Source organism: Neolamprologus multifasciatus, chromosome 20 (assembly GCF_963576455.1).
Source record: "Neolamprologus multifasciatus chromosome 20, fNeoMul1.2, whole genome shotgun sequence".
Lineage (NCBI taxonomy): Eukaryota > Metazoa > Chordata > Actinopteri > Cichliformes > Cichlidae > Neolamprologus > Neolamprologus multifasciatus.
Window position 1 is genome coordinate 6,028,919 of NC_140458.1, and position 23,907 is coordinate 6,052,825.

General features: G+C 40.2%; 2 protein-coding genes across 5 annotated transcripts in view; both read right to left on the reverse strand.

Moving 5' to 3' along the window:
* Nucleotides 1-3,762, reverse strand: part of atp9a (ATPase phospholipid transporting 9A) — a 36,797-nt gene extending 33,035 nt beyond the window's left edge. The window contains exons 1-2 of the mRNA XM_085146232.1: nt 3,579-3,762; nt 1,132-1,276 (exon numbers count right to left, since the gene is read on the reverse strand). Coding sequence (XP_085002358.1) covers nt 1,132-1,276; nt 3,579-3,646 — 213 coding nt within the window. The 5' untranslated portion in view covers nt 3,647-3,762. The remainder of the gene's footprint in view (nt 1-1,131; nt 1,277-3,578) is intronic.
* A 2,195-nt stretch (nt 3,763-5,957) lies between these two features.
* Nucleotides 5,958-23,907, reverse strand: part of sall4 (spalt-like transcription factor 4) — a 28,682-nt gene continuing 10,732 nt past the window's right edge. Inside the window, exons 1-5 of one of the 4 annotated variants that reach the window (XM_085146218.1) lie at nt 21,581-21,703; nt 13,141-13,288; nt 8,627-11,062; nt 8,238-8,545; nt 5,958-8,141 (exon numbers count right to left, since the gene is read on the reverse strand). In XM_085146218.1, the coding sequence (XP_085002344.1) occupies nt 7,704-8,141; nt 8,238-8,545; nt 8,627-11,062; nt 13,141-13,207 (3,249 nt within the window). In that variant the 5' untranslated portion in view covers nt 13,208-13,288; nt 21,581-21,703 and the 3' untranslated portion in view covers nt 5,958-7,703. Of the gene's footprint in view, nt 8,142-8,237; nt 8,546-8,626; nt 11,063-13,140; nt 13,420-21,580; nt 21,704-23,907 lie in introns of those variants that run through there. The other 3 variants (XM_085146219.1, XM_085146221.1, XM_085146217.1) reach the window with 3 other exon arrangements.

The following is a 23,907-nucleotide window of genomic DNA, read 5'->3' on the forward strand; positions in this document are numbered from 1 at the left end:
AATATGATCTAGAGAAAAGAAGTTCTTCACATGAACCAAAGTAAATAAAAAGCATCTTGATTTGCAATGCAAAAAGGCTTTGCTCTTGTCTTTTGCTTTACAAACAAATCTGAGCTACTTTCAACGTCTGACTCCATAAGCAAAAATAAGATCTTAAGACAACTGAATGCCTGGAAAACAAATGAATATGTAAATGTAAATCAAAGGCACATAGCTCGGTAACTGCCTTCCATGCAATATCCAACCAAAGCCACATCTGTCACGCAATATCACGAAAGTGCTTGTATAAGACCTGGTGCTGCACAGGCGCTGGTCAGCTGGAAGCTGAAACTATGATGCATCTCTCATTCATTAGAATATGCAACATTGTACTGTTTTAAAATGGCAAATTATCTCTTTATACTACTTAGATGCAATCGGAATAAAGTAAATAATATTGAATTCACAAAACAAGCCCGTCCTGCATATCAGGGCTAAGACAGCACAAACAGTGCATCTCTCATATCCTCACATGTATCATCTAATGTTTTGGGTTAGGTTTAGTGTAAGCTTAAAGACAGACTACAGTACTCTTATAGGAAACTAAAGAACTAAAAAAAAGCACTTGTCATTCATAAGGATCTGATCTTATCTGGAGATGCATCACTCGGTCACTTTCTTTATAGTCAGCTGTTTTTATAAAACAAAAACTTCACTATTTTCTGCTTTTTTTATTGCTTACTCCTGTAAAAGTGACTTTTGGTTGATTAACAAAACATGACATTAAATACTCACAGTTGGTTATGGTGGATGACCCCAGATTACAGCCTACTCTATTTAGTGTTTTTATTAGTACTGTCATTTTTGAACCAATGCTAAAAATAACTACTAGCTGCAGGCCAAACTAAGCCAAACCTGATACTCTGAAGCAGGATAATTTGAAATGAGCATCAATGCCTTGCATACTTACATTACAAGCAACCAACAGGGAGGATTTAAAAAATATTAATTAAGACAGACATATCCTATGATGCTCTGAAAATGTGCCAATCAAACAGACAGTGAATCATGACCAGGAGGAAAGAGCTGGATGACAGCTTCAGGGGGTTAAACAAAGGGCAGGTGAAGCGGTGACCTTTGACTGGCACTAACCCCAGGCAGGAAGGTGAAGAAGTTGTACTTCTGGTTGTTAATGACATTCCTGGGGTACCTCTGCTCCCTTTTTTCTGGGTGGCCGAGCCACACGGTGCGGGGACGGAAGTCACCCATGCCACAGCATCTCGACCACGGGCAGCACCTGAGAGGAGGAGGAGATGGAAGACACAAGTAACACTTCACATTCAATCCCAGTGTTTGATTCTGTAGTAAGGATGCAAAGACAAAGACTATTATGTGACGAAAAGACAATTAATATTTGAATTCACTCTCCACACCCTGAGAGAGCTGCGTTGAGGTAACCCTAATGAATTTCCTCTCACATCTTCTTGTTAATGTGTTGCTTATTGTAGCCAAATCCCACAGCGCACACTGCACTGAGCTACAGACCCATGACCAAAGGTGTCTGGAAAGATCATGCCGTGAAAAATAAATATTAACTTTATCTTGGAAAAGCTGGTCACTCCCTTCAGACTAAGAAAACAAAGCATTTCGTAAAATCCAACGAACAGCTCAGTGGCTTTGCGATTAATAATTGAACCTAACTGTAAACAACATATTTGACTTTTATGGCAGATGACTCAAGTCTTAGATGCCAACAATATCCTGTCTGCCAGGCCTGACAAATTAAAAGAAAAACATCATAGAACCGTAGCAATAATTCAACAACCCTGCAGTGATGATATTTACGTCACTTAGACCCCCTCATACTTGCAGACATGGAAAGAATGAACATGGAAAGCATAACACAGGCCATTAATCTGACTTTGGTGCAATGGCAATTCAAACCCACCCATCCAGACAATTTAAACTGTATTTGTTACGCAATACTGTGTTTCCTAATTAACTGTTTAGAGTAGTATCAGGCATATATAATGAGCAGTCATTATGCTAACCTGTGAAAAGTAGCTAAAACACCCAAGCTGACATATTCAAAATGTTCTCCCTGATGTTACATGTACGTGTTATCAAAATACAGGTTAGTACTGTATATCAACTGATTATTTTTCTAATGCTTTTTAGTCTTTCTGTAGAATTCTATATTTACATCAACCGTTAGATTGGCTGTTTATTCCCTAATAAATGGGACACCTAAATGTGGACCGTTATCAGCAATGAGATGACCTTTCCTGATGTCGGCTGCCATGTTTATCTGTTGTGCTGGATGAACTATGTGCCGGAACAAAGTTCAAAGATAGCGTGATGAAGAGATGAAAGACATATATTAATTATTTTTTCTCATATTATGTTTTAACCTTTTTTCACAAATGGGGGAAACAAACAATTCGCCCATCCTGAATTTTTAATACAAATTAAATGTGTAAGTGCTTTATACAGAGCTGTGTCTCAGGAGGTCGAGACCCACTCGACCTCCTGAGAGTTTGTTGATATAGTTTGTTGATATCTTTAATTTAAAAAATTACTAAGGAGCTTTACAAAGAAAGTCATGCTCCACCTTTGCTTAAATGCTCTAGATTATTTAGTTAATGGAAAACAACAAAATCTCTTTATGTAACATAATCTCAAAAACACAGAGCTCATAAACAACGAGAAGCAGATAGGTATAATGTTTGGGGCATCCACTGGAATGTGTGTGAATGTTAGACAGAAAGCATGTACTTCTAATTCTCAATCATTTTACTTTATTACACCAAATCCAACTTATACGTGTTTCTTTGATATCATTAAAGACTTATGCAAGGCCCTCAAATGTCTTATTCAAGTGTGCTATACAAATAAACCCTCGCCTTGGCATGCCTCACTCTGTAGGAGGCAAAGAAAGTGCACTGGCTGCACTAATGGTCACTATATATCACACTGCCAGCTAGAAATCATACACCCATCATCCTTGTGTATATGCAGGCCTTTATTTCTGCAACATCATAGCTCGTTCGAGGATCTTGAGTCTTTATAACGGGAGGTGACATCACCGTGGCAGCCTGATCAGTGTGCTGGAAGCATTTCAGCACTGTGTCTCTCCACTTTCTCCATCAATATTTCTTAGGCCTGCCCCTTTTTGTGGTGGTCAAATAACACTACAGAGGATCACTTCGTCCGTATGTAAAAATTAGGGGCAGAATGTATTTAAATCAGGGCAGACAGCCCGAGCTTAATGTCAGGCGAGCAAATATTGACAATGGGCGTTAAATGCACTTGCTACTGCAACCCCGGAACAAGGATGTGCCCGGCTAACATTAGCCGTTTCAAAGCTACAATGAATAGCTACATCATATTTATTAGTACATCTACGGGCTGCTCGTCCTTATGTTTCCCTCCGTACTGTTATATTTTACCCAGAAAGCTGCTTAGCTGGTTTCTGAGACAATGTCGACGCGCTCCTGTAAACACTTTTAACCGCCACAGTGACAGCAGGAGATGCGACGAGCGAAGCACGTAAACAAATGGCTTCACAGTGATAATACCGAGCTGTATAACGCCCTTACCCATTTCTGTGTTTACTGTCGTGTCTCTTCGGTCGCCTCACGGGTTGTAGAGGGATATTGTCGGTCATTCCTGCAGCCCCTTGTCGCGGGTGGAACCTGGAAGGAGTCCGCTTGGCTGTGGAGCTGCTGGGCGGAGGCTTCCCTGAGTGACAGCAGGGAAGCAGTGCTGGGACAGTGCTACACCAAGCAAACCAATCTCCCACTGGAGTACTATACCACACTCATGTCATTAATAATTACTTATTGTATTATTTTTTCAAATAAGGTGTTTTAGTTTTAATAGTATAGTAGTAGTAATAGTATTTTTTTTTTCAATGGGGTGGCACAGGAAAGAACAAAAACGAACGAGACACAGTGAGGAGTACAGGAAATCCAGGACACATTACATCAGAAATAAATACAGTAAAAAAAAAATTTTTTTTAAAGAAAATCGAGAGACAAAAAAAATTTAGCAAACAGTTATCAAGTGAAATTTGGCACTAAAAAATTAAAATAGCTGAATTAAGTGTCATAGATTTTATTTGACATTAAAATAGACAAGCTGTTGAATTTCATACAGTATTTCTGGGCTGTCTTGACTGAGGAGTCTTCTCTTTTAATCAAAATTATTGGCTTTATTATTAACTCTTCCAACCCCTTGTTTTTTCCTTTTTCATTATTTCTGTCATTTTTCTGACATTGTTGATAGGACCATCTCAAGGACTGCTGCTCTGATACTCAGCTGTGCAATATCTTTTACTTGATAAATGTTTATGTTAAATAAAATGCTATCATTTTAATTTCAATGCTACCTGATGGCCGCAAAGCCTGCAGCAAAGCAGCCCCAAACCATGATGTTCTCTCCACTGTACTTTACAGTTGGGGTATGGTTTGGGTGACAGTAAGGCTTTTCTCCAAACACAGGTTTGTGCAGTTTTTATATTATTTGCTAGCACTATTCTTATTCAGCATGGTTCTTAAGACTAGAAAGGAGTGGCATTGATTTATTTTTCACTAATTTCAGCATCTTTCCAAAATACCCACAAACAATCTGAGTAGAAAGTGATGTGATCTGATAGACTGTAATGTGATTAACACATATCGCTCAATCCATCCATCCATCTATGGCAGAAGCCTAAGCCTGGTTCTAAGAGGTTTCTTCCTGTCAAACACGTTTCTCTGTATTATTGTAGGGTCTTTACCTTACAATAAAAACCACCTCGAGGCATCTGTTGTTGTGATTTGGCATTATGTAAATAAAACTGAATTGAACCCATCCATCCTTCCCTCCAGGCGTCCAACATTAAAACACACCCCAGTGTAATGCAGTCAAATGGGCCAGTCATCAGCCTATTGGGGCATTTTTGAGCACATTAGAAGAGATCTCATAAGACTGTGAAAGTGCTTATTTAAAAAGGTTTGAGCAAGGACAAAAGGGTAAACTTAAACGACTGTAGCAAATTGTAAAATTTGTATAATGAGTTTAACCTACAGCAATTAAATTTGCATCCCACAACTTTGACCTCAGGCTGTGACAGAGAAAGAGTCGATTGAAAAAATGATGCGGAAAGGCAGCCACTATGAAAGCATCTATCGTGCACCATGTTTCAGATATACGCATAAAACATTGCACTATCTTTGTATCTTTTTGTTGTCTGTAATGCTGCTTCCTTAACCACGAGGCTTTTCCCAGCAGGTAGCTCTGCATGTTTTGATTTGGCAGATTTTTACACTAGATGTGCTTCCTGACACGTCCCCAAAGGGATTTGTGTCTCCTCAAACTGGGGAGCTTTTGCTTGGTAGGGGGAATGTGTAAACCACAACACTACAGAGCCATCTTTTTGTTAGCCCTTACAAAATCTAAAATGATATTGCATAAAAGGTACTATTAAAATGAGCTGACATGCAAACAACTCTCCTCAACAAAGACATCTGACGGTTATGATTGCCATTCTGTATTTTTGCATTAGAGGTTTCTCTGTATATCTGCTCACTCTGTTTGCCTGGAACTACTTTGTATTCCATAGGGAGACTTATGCAAACTAATGGATCATTTCAAAATTCCTCAGGAAGAGGCCACTGTGCTGCTTACCAAAAATGGACGATTGGACAGCATGCTTCAGTTGGGGATGCAAATAGTTTTTCGTTGAGAATGCAAACTGGCAAAGGATTAATAGCTCCTGTTGGGTAATGAGAATTTAGAAAAAGAAAATAAAAATTGCAGTAGGTGAATTTATGTAAATAAGGGATTTTATGTACATTCAAACAAGCCTGTGTAGCCATAAATATTAGCTTAGAGGTGTGGCTAGTACAAGGCTGTCTAGTCTTTTTAAAAATGCATTTATTTGTTTTATTTTCATCGCTAAAGTTCCATGATCTTTGAAGTAATGACAGGAGGAATGTTGAAAAAGTCACCCTGATTTTATTTTTCAAAAATCAGAAAACATTTACGTGAAGGAAACCTTTGAAAAAAAAATATTTACACTGTAAACAGATCAAACTGGCTCAACATTACTTGAACTGTAGAGACAACTTGAAAGCAGTTTCTGACATGGTTGCTAAAGAAAGGCACAACTTGGCAAATGCATATCAATAAGGAATGTACAGCAGGGACCTACAAAGCACTTGGACCATTCTGAGTTGTGTAAAGTGTCAGACATACATTCATTACTGTTCAACTCAGCAGGTTGAGAGTGAGAAATCTTATCGCATTATCGGAAAAAACAAAAACAAAAAACTAAACAATGTACCCAGAAACGTACAGAGCATTGCATTGAGTGTAGGGGGCATGTGGGGGACAACTAAAATCTAAGCGAGGTAGAACTTACCCCTAAACTCAAGCACTGTGTAATATAAATAAATTAATCATGCTACAAAGTTGTATATTACCGTAAACAGCTGTTTGTTACAGGAAGGAAATACACACACAAATGTTGGCTTGACCTCTTCCCCTTTTAGCCAGTACAATTAAGCAGTGACGTAAATGTATCTATACGATGTAAATGAAACTAAAACCTTAAATAAAGTGCAGGCATGAGAACATTAAGCATGGGATAGCCTTCAGAGCTCAGCCAACAAAATTTGACTCCGTGGTTGTAGAAGTGGACTACGTGGGTGTAAAAAAATGATTTTAGTAAGCTGACAAAGATGTGATATACACGCCATGTCACAACACAATATCTCAAGTCAAACAGCACCTTTGTTACAACCAGGTGGTGCCATGAAATCAGACTAGGCACTTGGAAAAGGGTACAAGTTATTAACTACTGTATCCTGGCGCCAGTGCAACAAAAATGCAGCTATGACTGAACTGTTGCACTTTGAGAGATTTTTGCATTGCCCATTACATTAATCTGATCAGAACGCCTCTTCAATTACAGACAAGCTAATAACATTTACCACTACAAATATGTACAATATCATGTAACCTATGGCACACAACGGGAGGGAAAGTAGTATGGACACATGTGGTCAAATACGTCATTATTTCTGACTCATCAGGCTGGCAAGCTCAGGTTATTTTCCTATTAAAGTCAAAATCCTTCAAAAGTATCAAAGAGACAGTCTTGAATTAAAGCAGTTTCAAGTAAGTTATACATTCAATTTCTGGAGAGACAACAAAACAACTCACCGGGGAAAAAAAGAAAACAAATACCCGCATATATAATTACATGAAATAAAATACAACTACAGTAGTTTTTAGGGATGCACCAACTGGAATCATGGGCTTGGGATATTGTCATTTACCTCCCCTTCTGTACCAGGGAATCAGAGAAATCTTTTTATAACTAAATTACTAAAGTTTTTCAGCGCTTCACCATGCCATCGAAGTTTATGCAACAATAGACAGACATTAATCATAAAGATCAGCAAGTCTTCTTTGTCAATGTCCTTCAAAAAAAATAAGCTGTTGTATTGATGCATCCCTAGCAGTTATACAGATTTGACTAGTAATAACACTTAAGAATCACTGAGATCAGGAGGAAAAGAGCTGCAATAAAGTTAATTGGACATTTTTAACCAATTTAACAGCAAATCAACAACGATTTCTCAGAATATTGATTGTACCTCAATAAAGAAGAGAGACATTCACAAAAGCGAATGTGTTTATTACCTGATGGATAAAAAAAAGAAAGAAAAGGGAAACTAATTAACTGCTATTTTGCCCTCTTCCATGAAATGTGGAAACTGTGATTTTGGCACACTGTCTGAGCCATTTTTCTCAATTTCAGCCATAGTGGCAGGCAAGCCTGAGTGGGATCCATCAATCTTCATGAGGCCTCCAGTGGAGCCAATCAGGGGCCCACCAGCAGGGCTCCCAGGGAGTGGGATGCCACCTCCCTGGATGACAGAAATTTCGTTGGTCTTCATGGTCAGGCCACTACTGAAGGAAGCAGTCGCATACTGGTTCCACAGAGATGGGTCAAAGTTCATCGGATGAGCGACCAGCTCTTTGGGGGCCTGCATCATTTCTGGCATCATCTTTGCATCTGGGGTCATTGCAATCAACGCCATGGGATTATCTAGAGACAGACGCTGGCCACGCCTTGATGAGTTGTTCCACATGTGGGTGCCAATATGAACCTTAAAAAAAACAAAACGCTTATTTTTCAGTACATCATCTATATACATGAACTCTAATGCCTAATTTAACCATTTCTCAGACAAGCGATGACTCACCTTTAGATTTCCCTTCGTTGTGAAAGCCCTGCCGCAAATGTGGCAGGCGAAAGGCTTCTCCCCTGTATGTGTGCGCTCATGGATCTGCAGGGCACTGGCAGATGAGAAGTTCTTGCCACAGACATGGCACACATGTGGTTTGGCTGATCGTCGTGGCGCAGGGGAGACTGAGGAGGGCATGGCTGTTCCCTGAGGCACATGGGAGCTGAACAACCCGTGAGGGCCCAGAGGATTCTCTGGGGGAATCTTCATCTCTAGACTGGCCAACGTTGGTGGTATCCTCATGAAAGGCATGTTACTGGAAGCTACTAATACAGAAAGATTGAAGATTACGTCTACACATTCAAGATGACAGCATCTAACACACTTCGCTCAACTTGTAAACTTACCATAGTCTCCATTTGAAAATGACATGCCAGGCTCTTCCTTAATTGCTTTTGGGGTGAAGCTGCTGGAAGCTGTGAGGTCAAGTGCGCCACTTGATTCATCTTTAGCGTCTTCTGACTCTGGTTTTGACCCACTCTGGGGAAATTCATCAAGAGCAGGCTGAGGAGATTTGCCGTTAATGTTGTTAACTGGAGAAGAGGAGCGAAATGACGCAGCCGAGTCTGAGATTGAGGGACTACGGCCGTTTTGATACTCCTGCTCTCTCTGAGCTGGTAGGGACTCTTTGGATGTTCCTTCACTTTCTGAAGTAGTGCTATTTTGTCGTCTCAGTGCAAGAGCATTGGAGAGATTCTTCAAAACATCTAGGCTGGATAACATTGCAGGGGCTGCAAGCTTCTGTGGTTGCTCCTCAGCGGCAGATGGCAGGGAACTGGAGGAGTCATTTGCTGTCTTGTTCAGCTCTGGCTCTTGATCTTCCATGCTGGCTTCAAATCCGTTGGCGTCGATAGACTTCTCTTCTGGGAGAGAAGGCACAATTGCTTCTGCTGGTTCAAACTGGTTTTCTGGCATGGGGGTGTTGGGGATCTGCCCACCCATGTGCATGCGAATGTGCTGCTGTAGAACCACTGCATTTGTGAACTTTTTCTGGCAGATTGGGCATGAGTGTTGCATTTTAAGAGGAGTGCTAGCCCTGTGCACACCATAATGAGCCTTGAGGTTACCCTTTGTGGTAAATGCGCGGCCACAGATTTTGCACTTGTACGGCCTTTCGCCAGTGTGTGTGCGATAATGCATTTTGAGTGAGCTCTGACAACTCAGTACCCTATGGCAGATCACACACTCATTGGGATCACCGGTCTTCTTCTCCAGTCCATCCACCATCTGCTGAAGTTTGGCTGTTCCAGAGCTTTGCTCCCCTAGGAGAGAATTACCATTCATGTGGTGCAATGCTCCAAGCAGCTCTTTAGCATCTTTCTGGTTGGGCTCCAGGCCCGCCTCTTGGCCGTACACTGACGAAACATTTGGGGAGCCATTACTTGTTGATGGCGAGGGTCTCTGGGAAAATGGATCACCCCCAAAGCCATCAAATGTTTTGAACCCTGGCATGGATGATGGGCTGAAAACAGCCGCTGGGTGACTTAGCACAGGCTTCATTTCGGTTATGTTTGACTCATCCATGGGTACGGACATACCAAAGGGAATCCCACTGGTGGTCGGAATATTGTCAAGGTGCTCGGGTACAGGATGAGGATTCATGCTGATGTTAGGATATTTGTCTTTATGCCGCTGGAAATGCACTTTGAGGTTTCCCTTGGTTGTGAAACGGTTTCCGCAGATGTTACACTTGAAAGGCCTCTCCCCGGTGTGAGAACGCAAATGAATCTGGAGGGCACTGTCATTGCCAAAAGTCTTTCCACAGTATTTGCACTTGTGCTTGTATAGTGAGTCCCCACTCTTTGATTCCGGTGGGATGTTCAGCATCTTTGGCTTCACTTTTTTGGAGGCATCGATCCCTGCCTGGACTCCACTAAACACGCTAGGGAAACCCAGAACACCTGAAGACTGTGGCATGAGTACTGGTAAACGTCCGGCTAGATCTGGAGCACCCTTTAAAGGGTCTGTGTTTGATGTCATCGAGCCCATTCCTGCATTCAGAGCAGGAGACATGCCAGTGGGTAGAGGTAGTTTACCTTGCTTTAGTTTCTCCATGGAAAGGCTCTGACTGCCGGTTCTTTTTCCTATCAGTGCTGCTGCAGCAGACAGTTGCTGAGAGAGATGTGCACCAAGGGCTCTCAGAGGATCCATTGTTGACTCTACTGATGATTGGAGACTCTGTGGGACCATCATGGCTATTTGGATTCTGATCTGTTCGGTGAGCTGGATTTGCTGTAGCTGTTGCTGCTGGAGGCACACTAGCTGTTCCAGGATTACTGGAATGGCCTGCATGGCATCCTGTGAAGTCTGAGAAGTGTTTGAAGGAATTTGGGAAACGGCCACTTTAGTGTCAGCCATGGTTTCAAGAGTAACATTTGAATCTTGCCTTTTCGGGGAGGGTTGGAAAGTCATCTCAGGACTAGCAGACATCTCTCCCCGATCCTGGTGTCTGGAATCATCTGCATTTGCACTGGACTCCTCCTCCAATCTTTCCAGCTGGTCTGTGTTGGCATGCGATGGAGAATGACTGCTGGAGTGGCTGTCTTCGTGATCACTGGCAAGGCCTTCAGAAGAACCCTGTGAATATTTCTCAGGCTCGTCACTGCCGTCTCCATCTTTCATGATGACCACTTGCTGACTTTTTGTGCAATTTTTCTCATGTTCAAGAAATTCTTCTTCGTCGAAGAATTCAGCACAGCACTTGGTGCACACTCTGGTTTCATCCATTCTGAACCTCTTTACTTCATTTCCAATCTCCTCAGCGGAATCACCTTGATGAATCCCTTCAACGAGAGAATAAAGTATTTACATGAATACTTCTCATACGATTACAACCATGTTCGTCAAATCAAATAATGTCATTCCTGTAACACATTAAAGGCTACAATGTTTTGTTTAATTTTCAAGATCTGAGATTTTGCTGATTTGGTGTATTTATTCACTGGCTCACACCATCACATCTAAAAGGGTCCCCCCTGTTTTGTCCACTCTCTCTAGGTAACTGCACCAGGCTGTAAAAATTGTGAATTGCTCTATTGTCCAAAGGGCCTGTAGAGGGCAATCATTTATCTTTGGCTACCTAGAACAATGTCCACAGAAACAAAGAGCTACAGATTGAGTATCAAGTTACACTCAAGTTAGATTCTGAAAAACAAAAAACAAAAAAACAACAATAATAAAAAAAAAATAAAATAAAAAAAACACCAAAAAAGAAAAAAAAGAAACACCTTACACTAAACTAACCCCAGTTAAAGATCGATCTTATTTCCACAGTAAACAAAATATGAACAATTTCTCTAAACTGCAGGTTTTATATTGTATAAATGAGAATGGCTCAAACACAAGACAGCTTTACATTTATTAAAAAAAAACTTCCCAAGCATTTTTCAGTCTTTTGAAAGATTGATAAGTGCTCCAAGTGAGCATTTTAATTTGTGTGCTAACCAAGAGACCATTTCACAACTGGGTGTATTGTTAAATGCTAATGCCTGGAAGAATGGGGGGTAGACCACCTGTTTGCATTTGCCCAAGGAATCTGCTGGACTTGTTAATTGCTCACCAGGCGGCACTCAGGCGGTGTCACGAAAACAGCATTACATTCTGAACCATGAGGAAGCGCTAACTATGGCTCTGCAACACTGTTAACGTGGACTGGAAAAGAACCCATGATGCAGCTTAGCAGCATTTAAAACTAAAAAAAAAAAAAAAAAGTCCTCATCAGAGCGGATCCATCATTAGATAACTACAGGACGCAGCACACTCGCTCGCCACTTGACGGCGCATGAGCCTCCTGTGATCACCTTTGGTGGACAACATGAGGAGGTCAGAGATAACCGCTCAACTTAAGCGGGCTGAATAAGATTCATGCATAACCTTTTGGCATTTTATGCTCTACAGTTCGTGAAAAAAGGGAAAACTTGTCATCCCAAGTTTTCTAATTATGAGGGGCTACAGCGGCGCTGAAGTTTGCTTATGGCAACACCAAAACGCACCCCCACCCAGTCTCCACAAAAAGGCCACTGCTCCATCCCCCACCTCTCCACATATGTACGAAAGGAAACAGTCATGCATTAAACTGGGGGATTTATTGCCTTTAGGTCGGCTTACTACAGAGTCATATTTCATACAGTTTTGGGTACCTTTGTCTGAAACTTCCAACTGAGGCGCAGATTTGCAAATAAACTCTCGCCAGATTACACAATTATTAATTACAAGGGGCAGAAAGTACGGATAATTATAATTACAGCAGAATAAACTGTAACGATACCTATGGGAATCCGGCACAAAGAGTCAAAGGTACTGCGCAAAATCTAAAAAAGCCGATTCAAATTTAACAGTAAAACCAGCTGGCAATACGTGACTGAAATAAAGTTACACACGACAGGCATCCTGACCAAATTAGGTAATTATTCTAAATTAAAAAAGCGTAAACAATCCAAAATGTAGCAACGTGCCCTTCAATGAATCAACAAAAAGTTCAAAGGACTTTACCGTCTTTAATTTAGTCCGCGAAACAACCTCAATTCATTAGAATCAAACCGTCAATATAAACAACGAAACAAGACAAAACACAGCCAAGAATAAACGATGTTTTTGGCAAAATCGAAAAAAGAGAGCGACAGAAAGCTTACAATGTTTCAATTTAAAAGAGCCCCTCGTGGAGCACCTGATTTCTAAATGTGTCGCTTCTCAACTGACCAGGGCTAAAACTTCGGTCGAGAGGGACAGCAACAGGTCAAAGTGCGAGGAGGACAATGTAAAAGCAGCCCCCCTCCACACTTTTAAATAAAATATCGATACTGTGTCATTCCTACATGTTATTTTTTCTTGCCAACAAGCTCATCTTTCTGCGTAAACTTACCATTTTCCATCGATCCGGGCTCGTCGGAGTTGATGTGCTGCGGTTTGGCTTGCTTGCGCCGCGACATGGTGCGACCATCAGGAGCAAAGAGTTACAGACAAATTTCCTCCCCTTCTTCAACAGATTCTTCGGCTCGGAAAATTAACCCCTGAAGTAGAAATGCGCATGTCAACGTAATTATTATTATCAATAATGCATTGCGATTTATCACGGTCCCCTGACAGCTGATTGGCTCTGATCCAAGCGCTCACACATTATTTAAATGCGCTCCCTATTGATGAGCGGAGCGGAGTGCCAGAAGGGGGCGGGAGGAGCCATGCTAGTGGATGGCGCTCTGGATGGAGGCAGGGTTAATAACACCCAACTTATAGTACTTTTCCTTGTTCAGGAAAACTATATTTTGCCTGCCACAGAAAGACGAGGGCGACCGAGAGTTCAGCCAAATATTGTTTCCTTGACTTTAAACTCAAAGCAGCGGAATTTAATGATCCGATCCTTCTTTATGCCATTTATTTTCATTAAAGCAACTTATTGTTTATGGGTTTTTGGCCATCCCTTTCCAGGAAACTCCACATATTTTACATACAGAGTTTTGTATCCAATAGCATCACTGTAGGCTAAGTAGGATGTTCCTACAGGGAAATATGGCAAAATAGTTCTACAGAAAGTCCGTTTATGCTCATCAAAACATAGGCTATAACCATGTACATGCACATATGTGCCCTGCCTTTAATCTTTTTAAAAAATAATATTGTGTACTAGTAAATGTTGATCTCCTAAATATGAAACGTTAGAGCAGTTTTGTCTCAAGGATGTACACTAATGGAGGGAACACAGTCATCTAAGGATACCGTTGAGCCATAACAGGAAACAGAGTCAAACATGAAATGAAAACAACATCTTGTTGGTTATATTTGAATGAATGAGAAAGCCAAACGGTCAAGCCCCAACACTACGCAACTCCTTTTTCAAAATAGCTCAAAATGTGTGGATTTGCATTGAAGGAGCTGGTCAATAAATCATTGTGATGCTAGGTGATGTCCCTAACTGCCGTGAGTGGTTAACCATTTGCAGTGGTGTATTATTTATTAAAGAGGCTGAATCTGTCACTGTATTTCCTGCTGCTGTACTCGCCATAATATTGTTGTTTTGTCAGGGGGGAAAAATCAAAATAAAGAAAAAAAACAAAACAAGGGTTCTGTTATGGGATCAGGATGATGCTGGAATGACTCTGTTGGTCCTGCTTCACATTAGCATTCACATTGTTGGCACAGTCGGTGTGCCGAAAAAACATTCCAGGAAGTTCACTACACATCACAAAGGAGAATTTACAAAGGGGGAACCTTTATTAATGCGGAGCACAGTGATCACCTCCTGCATGTTTATTGCTCACCACACAACAGCAGTCACCCACAGATTTCTAAAGGGTGCTATATGTTCCGGTGGAAACACACAGTCTTGCTGCAGACTGCGTGTGGGGCAAAGTATAGGAATAACACAATATGGTTGTAGTGTAACCTTGGAGTTCTATTTGTAGGTCTTTTTCGCAGATTAACTCAAGCAGACATTAATTGGTATACCAAGGGCATACTAAACTGTTGCTTTCATAGAGGACAGTGAAGGTCACTGTAGTTTGACAAAAGTGTATTTCGGGTAAAATTATGCATGTTGACAGGAAAAGAAGCAACAGGCATAGAGATATAAAGCTTGTAAAGGGATTAAACTGTTCGTGGAAGCACAATTGACACATAAATGCAGATCTTGTAGTCTATTAGGCAAGTTAGGGCAAGTGTGTTCATGCTTCATAGATTGAGGCTTGAATGTTAAAGTTTTAAGAAAAGCAAAAAACAAAAGTATAAATCACAACATTGTAGTTAAGGCTGGTTTTCATGCAACTTCCTATGTGAAAATCAGATCAGCTTGCACTGTATCCTTTCACATTTTTTTTGTATTTATACAAAACATGTTTTTGACCCTGCTAAGTTCAGGAAACATTTTTAATTTGGATTTTCCTTTTAACAAGTAGCTCCATGCATGAAAGAGTGATTCATACTAGGAGAAAGCGCTGATATTCATTTAAGAAAATATCATTTAAATGACCTACAGACAGGAGTATGCAAAGTTTCAGTAACTCTTGGTGATACTGGCCTTTCTACCATTCTCTATCACTCAAATGCCTCAGTGAGTGTTATATAATGCCACAGCTGATAAGTGTGAGACAAAGACACGGCATTATATTCAAATAAACAAATGTCCTTTAAGGGACTTGCTGAAGGTGAAAAAGAGGGGAGTGTTGTCTAGACAGTTTATAGCCCCAATAAGAAACCATACTTCAATACGCTGCTTCTTCAACCTTCAATCTATACAACTTAAACTGTGCACAGTTGTAAAATTTGGAAAAATGGCTGACTGCTTGGGAAAAAAGTCCCATAAGTAAATAATCATAATTAAATATACCAGTGAATTAAACTAAAAACTGTTTTCTATTTGACACACATTCTTGCTTTGTATAATGTAATACACCATCGAGACATATAGAATCAATGGCCCTGTGTTGTTGAGGTTACATGCATTTGTTGGTGCCTGAAATCTATAGTGATCATTTTGCACTGTTCAGTTTCAGTTATGTAATTTTTGAGAAAAGAGAAACGGCAGTAGAAGAGGCAGCGAACGCAGAAAGCAAACCTAATACTGTGTCCTTGACCAGGTCATGTATCTGACAATAGTATATCTACACTGGTGACAGAAAGTCTCATAAATGGCCAACAAGGCAGCTTGAAAACAGCCTCAGGACAGTAACTACTGAGTTATTATTTTCTATATCCTGGCCTAATTTTCCTCCCCTCCTTGTCTTTTCACAAGAGAGTGCTGTGGGATAGAGAGACTTTAAGTTTCTCAGATGTGTCACTCGATGAGCTTTACGACGACCTTGCAGCGGACAAACAATAACAGCCTGACACTTGCTCAGGAATTGTGAATTGAACATGTGTTTTTTAGGACTCAGTAAAAGATGAAAGGCACAGACCAATCGGGGAAGGGTGAGCTATTTCACCTCAGTGTGACAATCAGTGCTGCTGTCAAAACAAGCAATTTGTTTTTTAGCTTTATTTCTGGAAAACCTTTACTCTTCCTTGCTGTCAAATAAAGTGATATAAACAGAAGCTTGCAGAGTTTGAAGAAAACACACCACGTTTGACTTTTTTCTATATATTCAAGTCTAAAATAAAAGTAGAGGTTATATTATTTTGTAAAATTGTGCATTCTTGTGATAAAACCTAAAGGCTCATAGCACATAAAAGCTACTACGCAGTATCATTAGCTATGAATCTCTTTGACATGACCCTCATTAACACTCTTGATGACATTTGAGTGTCATTCCCGAGCTCCTTGATTAAATCACAGACATTACACGTGTTAGATTGCAAATAATTAACTGTCTACTGGAGAAGCAAAAGGGAAAAATGGCATTTTTGTTCTATGTAAAGACCTAAAAAAAAACACCATGCCAGGCTGTCTGACCCTTTTAGATGTTTTCTCACTAGCAGGACACCACAAATAGTCTTTTAATGGTTGACTAGCTTCTTGCTCACTGACATCAGGATTTCTTATGAGTGTATTTCCCAGATCCTGTTTTATTATTTTATCCTTTGATGGCTTTCTTCAGGTGCCCCTTAAAACATTTCCTCCCTTGTAGTCATAAATAACGTCATTAAATTTACACAAAGGACAAAGGGGAATAGTTTTTCTTTTCATGCAAGACTTGAGTCCCATGGAAAGGGTAAGCAATGCTGAGGATAGGAAAAGAAAATGAAAACAGTTTGGGTGACCTTTTTTGTTACTTAGGTCCAGTGATTTCCCCCTTCATATTTGTCATATCAGAACGTGAGCGCTGCTTGAAGGCAATCAATGTGCCTTTTCTTAAGACTATACAGTCATTTTCCCTGCCACTGTTGATTTTCAATCACCTAAACATGGCATTATCTAGAAAATACAAGTATAGTGGCTCTCTGCAATTACTATAGTGTCCGACTGTTTTCGTTATTGATCAGCAAACACCCTTTGCAATGTCCTCCTTTTCATGAACATGTGTATTTTGTTCTTTTGTTTGGTAGCATCGGCCTAGAATAGAGGCTGAGGGCACTGAGGTGAAAGGCATTGGATGTTTGCTGGCTGTTCCAATATTGTTTTTTTCCCGGTGAATGTTTCTGTTTATGTAAAGCCTATTAGATAAACCAGCTGGCTAATTTTCTCCATAGATGTAGATGGGTTGTCTCTAATAATTTCTTTCTTTTTTTTTAAACAACAACTTGTCTCTCTATTCAAAAATGGACTGCACGTTTTGTTACCCTTCTTGGAAATTTGACCTTCACTGTGCAGAACGTTGTACGTGCAGAGCTGGACGCTAAAAGGCTCTTTTGACATTTGTTTGCTGAAGGGGGGAATTTTTCTCTGTCATTGTCGTAAATGTGAAGTTAAGTCCAGGTTCAGTCCAGGTCCAACATGCAGCCTGCAGTGTGGAAACCTGACATTTCCAGTGGACATGTGAACCTTTCAGAGAAACAGGATCCATCTGTGTGCATTTAGTGCAATAAAAGCAGTTAAGCTTTTTAAACAAAAAATGTTTACTTCTTTGTGCATTCTGCATTCTTCATGGGCCACTGAGTGTGAGTCTAGCTGTTTTTTCTAAGAGGTGTCTTAATTATTTTGGGATATATAAAATATATCATTTAAAATAAATATTCAAATATATACCATTTCAAGTAAATATATAAAAAAAAACATTTCATCGAGGGTACTTGATTAAAAATGTTAAAATTTAACAAACGTGTTTCCATGTAAAGAGTTTTACCGGAAATTGTTATGACACCTGGGTGGAACAGGAAGTATAAAAAACTCTTTAAACTAGATCTGGGTCTTCAGAGATAGCGAGATGAGTGCTTATTTGTCTCACACCACTGACTGAGAGGATGGGGGGTAGGGGCCTGAGGAGATTATGTGCTACAGCATTCCACAAACAACTTCTACTCTGCTCGTGAAATCTTTGATTTTAGCTTTTGGGTGTAGTTTCTACCCAAACTGAAGTAACTGTTTCGGTACACAATTTTAAACAATTTCAGGCGCTGACGTCACAAAATGAGTCAGTGTTGGTTTTATTTGTTAAGTCCTGGTCTACAGTGATGGCAACAGTTTAATATCCAGCTCAACTCTGAGTGTGGGATCTGTGTGAATGTGTGTGTCTGTGGCACAGGGGCTAGCGGGTGAGGGGAGAGATCAGTGGCCCACACATGGCTGTAATTTAATGGAGAATTGCCCAGTGGTTCCTGTGCAGATGTAAACACAGCAATAGTCAGGCTTTTGTTATTGCATGACTATGACAACTGCCTTCATCAATAAACAATAGAGTGTTGGGGGAAACAAGGGCTCACTGTATGAATAGAACCCCACTGTGTCCACTTCTCACTCTCGTTTTTTTTAGTTAGAGCCACAATAAAGAAATCTGCGCAATAAGAAGATTCGATACCTGAAGTTACACATTAAAGAAGTTAATGCACAACCACAGATATATCATTTTTAAGACGCTGTTTAAGAAAATAAAGATGTCAGGGAGAAAAGCATTACAATAAAGCACTCTTAATTTACAAATCTTGATGGGATTATCTAAAGGAATTATAGTTTGGGGGAAGAGGAGGTCAAACTTAAAGAATCTGCGACACAATAAACAAAGAGATAGGGAGAGCTGGGCAGTCCACATCAAGCTGTGAGTCAACAGGGGGCCAATCATTCAAATCTGAGATGCAATCTGGGTCAGAGCCATAAAGATTTACAGGGTGGGAAGTGGTGAGCAGAGGGGCTGCAGGATATCAGTCCTCTCGCACTTCTAATTAGCTTATGAGAATATAATGGTTATGCAGCAGTACAGCGCGCCATCCAAATTTGGTTATATATGTTCATTTAAGTTAATGAATAATCACTCTCAAGCGGCGGGATGAAGGGGAAAACTATGTACAAATAATTTAATTGTAACATTTCTCTTATTGTGTTCTTTTGGAAGATCACATTGTTTTCAGTGTCACCTGAAGACGAAACTAACTCAGCTGGTTCATGGGGGATGAGAACATGTATGGTATGGCGCCAATGAAGCATTAATGACTGTAACACGTCTTTGTGTGTCAGCAATGATATCATGCGGACACACATGCTCAGTTTTTGCAAAAAAGCAGAAAGTCTATGGAATTTCTTATTGAACATATCATATTAACCTAAAACTGCTTAAATATGAGAAGACAAAACTGAGTGTTGCCATAATGCTGACATTGTCAGACATGGATTTTTTAAAAATATCTGTGAATAAACCTTTCATTTTTGCATTACTAGTGGCAACGCAACCAGATCTAAAAAAAATAATAAGTAAATTATTAAATGCAAATCTAAGTGGTAGATTTACCATCAGCTGAAAGCACTCTAAAGGGCCCTTGGGAAGCGAATGGGTAAATCTTTTCTAAATACAAAAGAAACTGACAGCCTATAGCACTTGACAGTGAATGTGGTGGCCCACAGACTTTAAAACACCTGGTGGGCTTTGAGTCTCTGGGTGGAGGTTTACAGTGGCTGCAGACAAAGACAGCCGTGGACCTGACGTACCACATATACTGATGGCTTTTTGTGAGCACTGAATGAAACTGTTTATCCCCTCGGCTTCTGCCTATTGTGTTCAATAGTATTTACTTGGGGGCACTTTAAAAAAAATCTATTCGCATTTCCTGTAAGATGAGCAGCCTAAATATCATAGTTCTTATTACTGTGTGCTCATAAAAACTTATTAGAAGTATCTTCCTCTTGTCCCATGCAGGCTTACATGTTGAATAGCACTCTGATTAAAAAATTATAATAAAAAATAATTGAATAAGACTGCTAATTCTTATTCTTGTGAATACAGTTTAAAAAAATCAGATCTCATACTACCACAAGTACTGCACAGGAACATGGATAAGAGTGCATTATGGTTGTTATAGCAACCACAGAAATGGCTTTTCTGCTGAACAATAGTCAGATGGGTCTTTGGGGAGGCCCAGTGGCAACTCCCCCCCTCCACACCCACATCTGCCGCCCTCACATAGAGACTTATGGGATGTTCTGCTGATTATTTTCTGTCCTGCTTCCCCCTTTCAAAACTGACAGGCTGAGAGAAAGAGAATAAAATTAGGAATTCTGCCAACATCTGTGGAGGGGCTGTGGTGTGGTAAGCTCTGCTGTGACAGTTTAGATAGAAAGTTTGAAAAAAAAAAAAAAAGAAACATTTGGAGAGTGTGCTGAATTCATTCGAGTCAGTGGAGTTGAAAGGTGTGTGACAAATGGTCTTATGAGCTTTGCAGGGTTTATAATGGCAAACAATTTAGAGGAAGAGTCAGTAACAGGCATCTGAAAAGGGCTGTGAATAATAACTTTGCATAGGATCCAGGATAAAATGCAGGACATAGGTCACGGTATCTATTATTCTCAGACTGAATGTATACATTTTATGGTACAATTACTTTTTAATGTTTCCTCTAGCAAAAACAATGAATTCGAGGGATGTAAACAGCCTCACTCTCTCCTGTAATATAAGGAATTGTTTGAAGTATAGAGAGAAAAGGGGTGGGGTTACTCTTTAACAAGCAACACTGTAAATTAAAAGCTGGATAAAAAGGAGAAAACCCTATAGTGCCTTTGTCTTTTGATTTCTAGACAGCAGCCTTGGAAGAATTGGATCGAAGCCACCTGCGTGTCTGCAAAGACACCATGCAGACTGAATACAGAAGAGACACTCTTTATTTTTAATGACTGTGCTTAGTAGAGTCACATAAAAGATCCCAAAGCTGGTGACTCCTAATATAAATAAAACTCCCAAATCTAAAAACAGGATTTATTATTAACAGGGCTTATTAAGCTCTGGACATCAGTTTTATTTATTTTTTCCACAAATTATTGACAAAATTTTCTCAAGCTGCATTCCAACCTTTGCTGCATATCGCACTAATTACTTTATTGATTCATGCAAATACAACTTAAAAGGAGGGGAAAACGATAAAATTCAGCTAGAGCACATGAAAGTGGATTTTTCTTTCAGAACAAACATTCAATAGATGTTTTAAAAAGAAGTACTCAAACTTGTATTGCTTGTTTGAATCCCTGCCCTATCCAGTTAACTACTGATAAATAAGTGCCTTCTCTCAGGTATGCTTCTATTTAGCATTTACATGCACACACACACACATGCAAGCACAGATAAATAGAAAGTAATCTTGTCGTCATAGGTAGTGACCAATGATGCATTTACAGGCAGGAAAAGAAGGCAAAAGAAAGACTTTAGACTTCCCCCGCATCCATATTGATTAAACAAATTTGCCACAAATCATTTTACAAATGCCCAGCGGGGGGCTATAGAAGTTGGTGGAAATACCCCATTCATGCTCCGTCCTCCCCGCAGGGCTGGAACCTCGACTCTTGGCTCGTTTAAGCGTGCTGACAGTCTCTGATCCTCTGGCCATCTGCGGGGTGGGCTGGTCAGCGCCGAGGGGTCTTTGTGTTCTAAACTTTAGGAGATTTAACAGTGAAACTAGGAGAAAAAAAAACCTCTTAAGGTGAAGGATCCCCCCCATAAATCTGGTTTCTAGCTCATTTGCAAGACACACAAATCAAACTGTGAAGTCAAAATGGCGAAGAGCTAAACTGAAAAGGACGCCTAAGTGAAAAACGTCTGTATGGTGAACAGTTTCAGTCAAACTTTAAGTGATTTTTTTCCCACTTTAGCTGGAAAACAAGTGGCATTCTCTGCAGCACATGGCACATGCCTGTTGTGCTCTTTCAGTGACTCATACAAATTTGGAAAAAGATTAGCCCCGCCCCCCTACCCCCCACCACCACGCTTCTCTTTGTGAATGAAAATGGGAGGAGACAGCTTATGTGGAATCTATGTAAGAATGACTATTTCTGAATGCAGGTGGGTGTGTACATGTGCTGAGTTGTTGTCTGACAGAGGAAAATAACCAAAACTGCTTCGATTTCCTTCTGTTTGCAGCGGCTGCTTTTCAGCTGTTGTCACTGTTATTGACTACTCGATTTTAGCTTTTTGATAATGCAAAATTAACACAAAGAGGCAGGATACAATGCAAAGTAATGCAGCACTGTGATTTGACCTGCCTGATGGAAACCCTTTAAAGAAACTTTTATCATTCACACTCTCCAGGTCCTCCAAATGTTGAAGTAAACATCAGCAGCCCTCAGTGTGGCTGTTCTGTGTAAAGAGGCCATTCCTCCTCTTCTTATAACCTCAAACACATGGTAAGCTCCTATTATTTTAACTGCTTCCAGTTACTTTAGATCTCACTCGACCCCTGAGTGCAATCAAGGGAAGGTATGGCCACATTAAAACAACCAGGCAAACCACAGCTTAGGTTACCCTTGTTATAAAAATTGATAACATAAATGATTCATTAGTGATGTTGATTCATAAATAATTCGTCTTGAATCTGGGAACAATTGTGAATGCTTATATATAAATCCTTCAAATTATATTTTAATTGAATATACATGACTAATCTGGTCTCAGATCTATTTTAAAACTCCTGTTTTTTCTCATACTAATCATTAGATACATGTGTCTACTTTCTTTGTGCCTCCGTCTACACAGAAGTCCAAAGATGATGATGAGTGGGCTCAGAGGGAACAGCTGAGTTTGTTTCTGTAGAGAACAACAAACTGGTAACGCTTACAACAGCTGTGCGACCCGAGCGTATAAGAAGGCGCTACTGAGTGGGGTTTTCACCTGTGTAACTATACACATAAAGTAGCTTTGTTATGATTAGCTCATAACACATTCTTAAAGTCCGATTCGTGCACGTACAAGCACGTGCTCCGGATTATGCACGGCTCACGTCCCGTCAAACATTTACTGGAATCTTGAATCTATTCCTGTATTGTGCAGCTCATAGACGGGCCCTAAATGCTTCCCCAGAAACTCAATCCAACAAAACAGGCCATCGCTCATAAAGATGCCGCATGAGTGATGTGAGCAGAGCAAGTTATAGTGACCCTGGGACACACAACTCTTCCCTTCCCCGAACATGCAAATTCCCCTGCTTTCTACACATTTTTGATCTTTAGTAAACAACACATCGGATTCATTACAACATGTGTCCATACACAAGTTTTGCATTACTTGTAAAAAGTTTCAGAAGAGCAGCAGCTTCTTTCAACAACAGGCTGTTCATTTCATTCTGCTGCAGGTCGCTATTTGACAGCAGGTTGTTTGAGCTGCTGAGTCGTTTTTCCTTGCTTGCTGCTGCTGTTTGCATTGGACTGGATGACTGAGTAAACAAGAAATTACTAATAATAAATTTTAGAGCAGACAGTTAAATATCTTGCAAACACATCGCACTGTATAGTTGGATGCTGTGTGCATGAATATGTTTTTCAGATAAATATAAAAGTATGTCTAATGAACCAACTCCAGTGGCTTAAAACATGAGAATGGAGGTCATGTTCAATAATTACAAATTCATATTTTGTATGCTCATGGATAGTGCGTAGGTTCCCACGTGCACACTCTGCTATGTAACTGGTCTTCAACTCTTTCTACCCGATCTAGTCGGAAGTTACAGAGGCTTGGTCCTCCAGACAATGAGATAAATATACTACTCCACCCTTGCCTGCAGATTTTTCTCATAAAAAAACCCTTTGATAGTTTAGCCATCTGGCTGAGCCAAAAAAGTCCTCATAAAAGAGGCC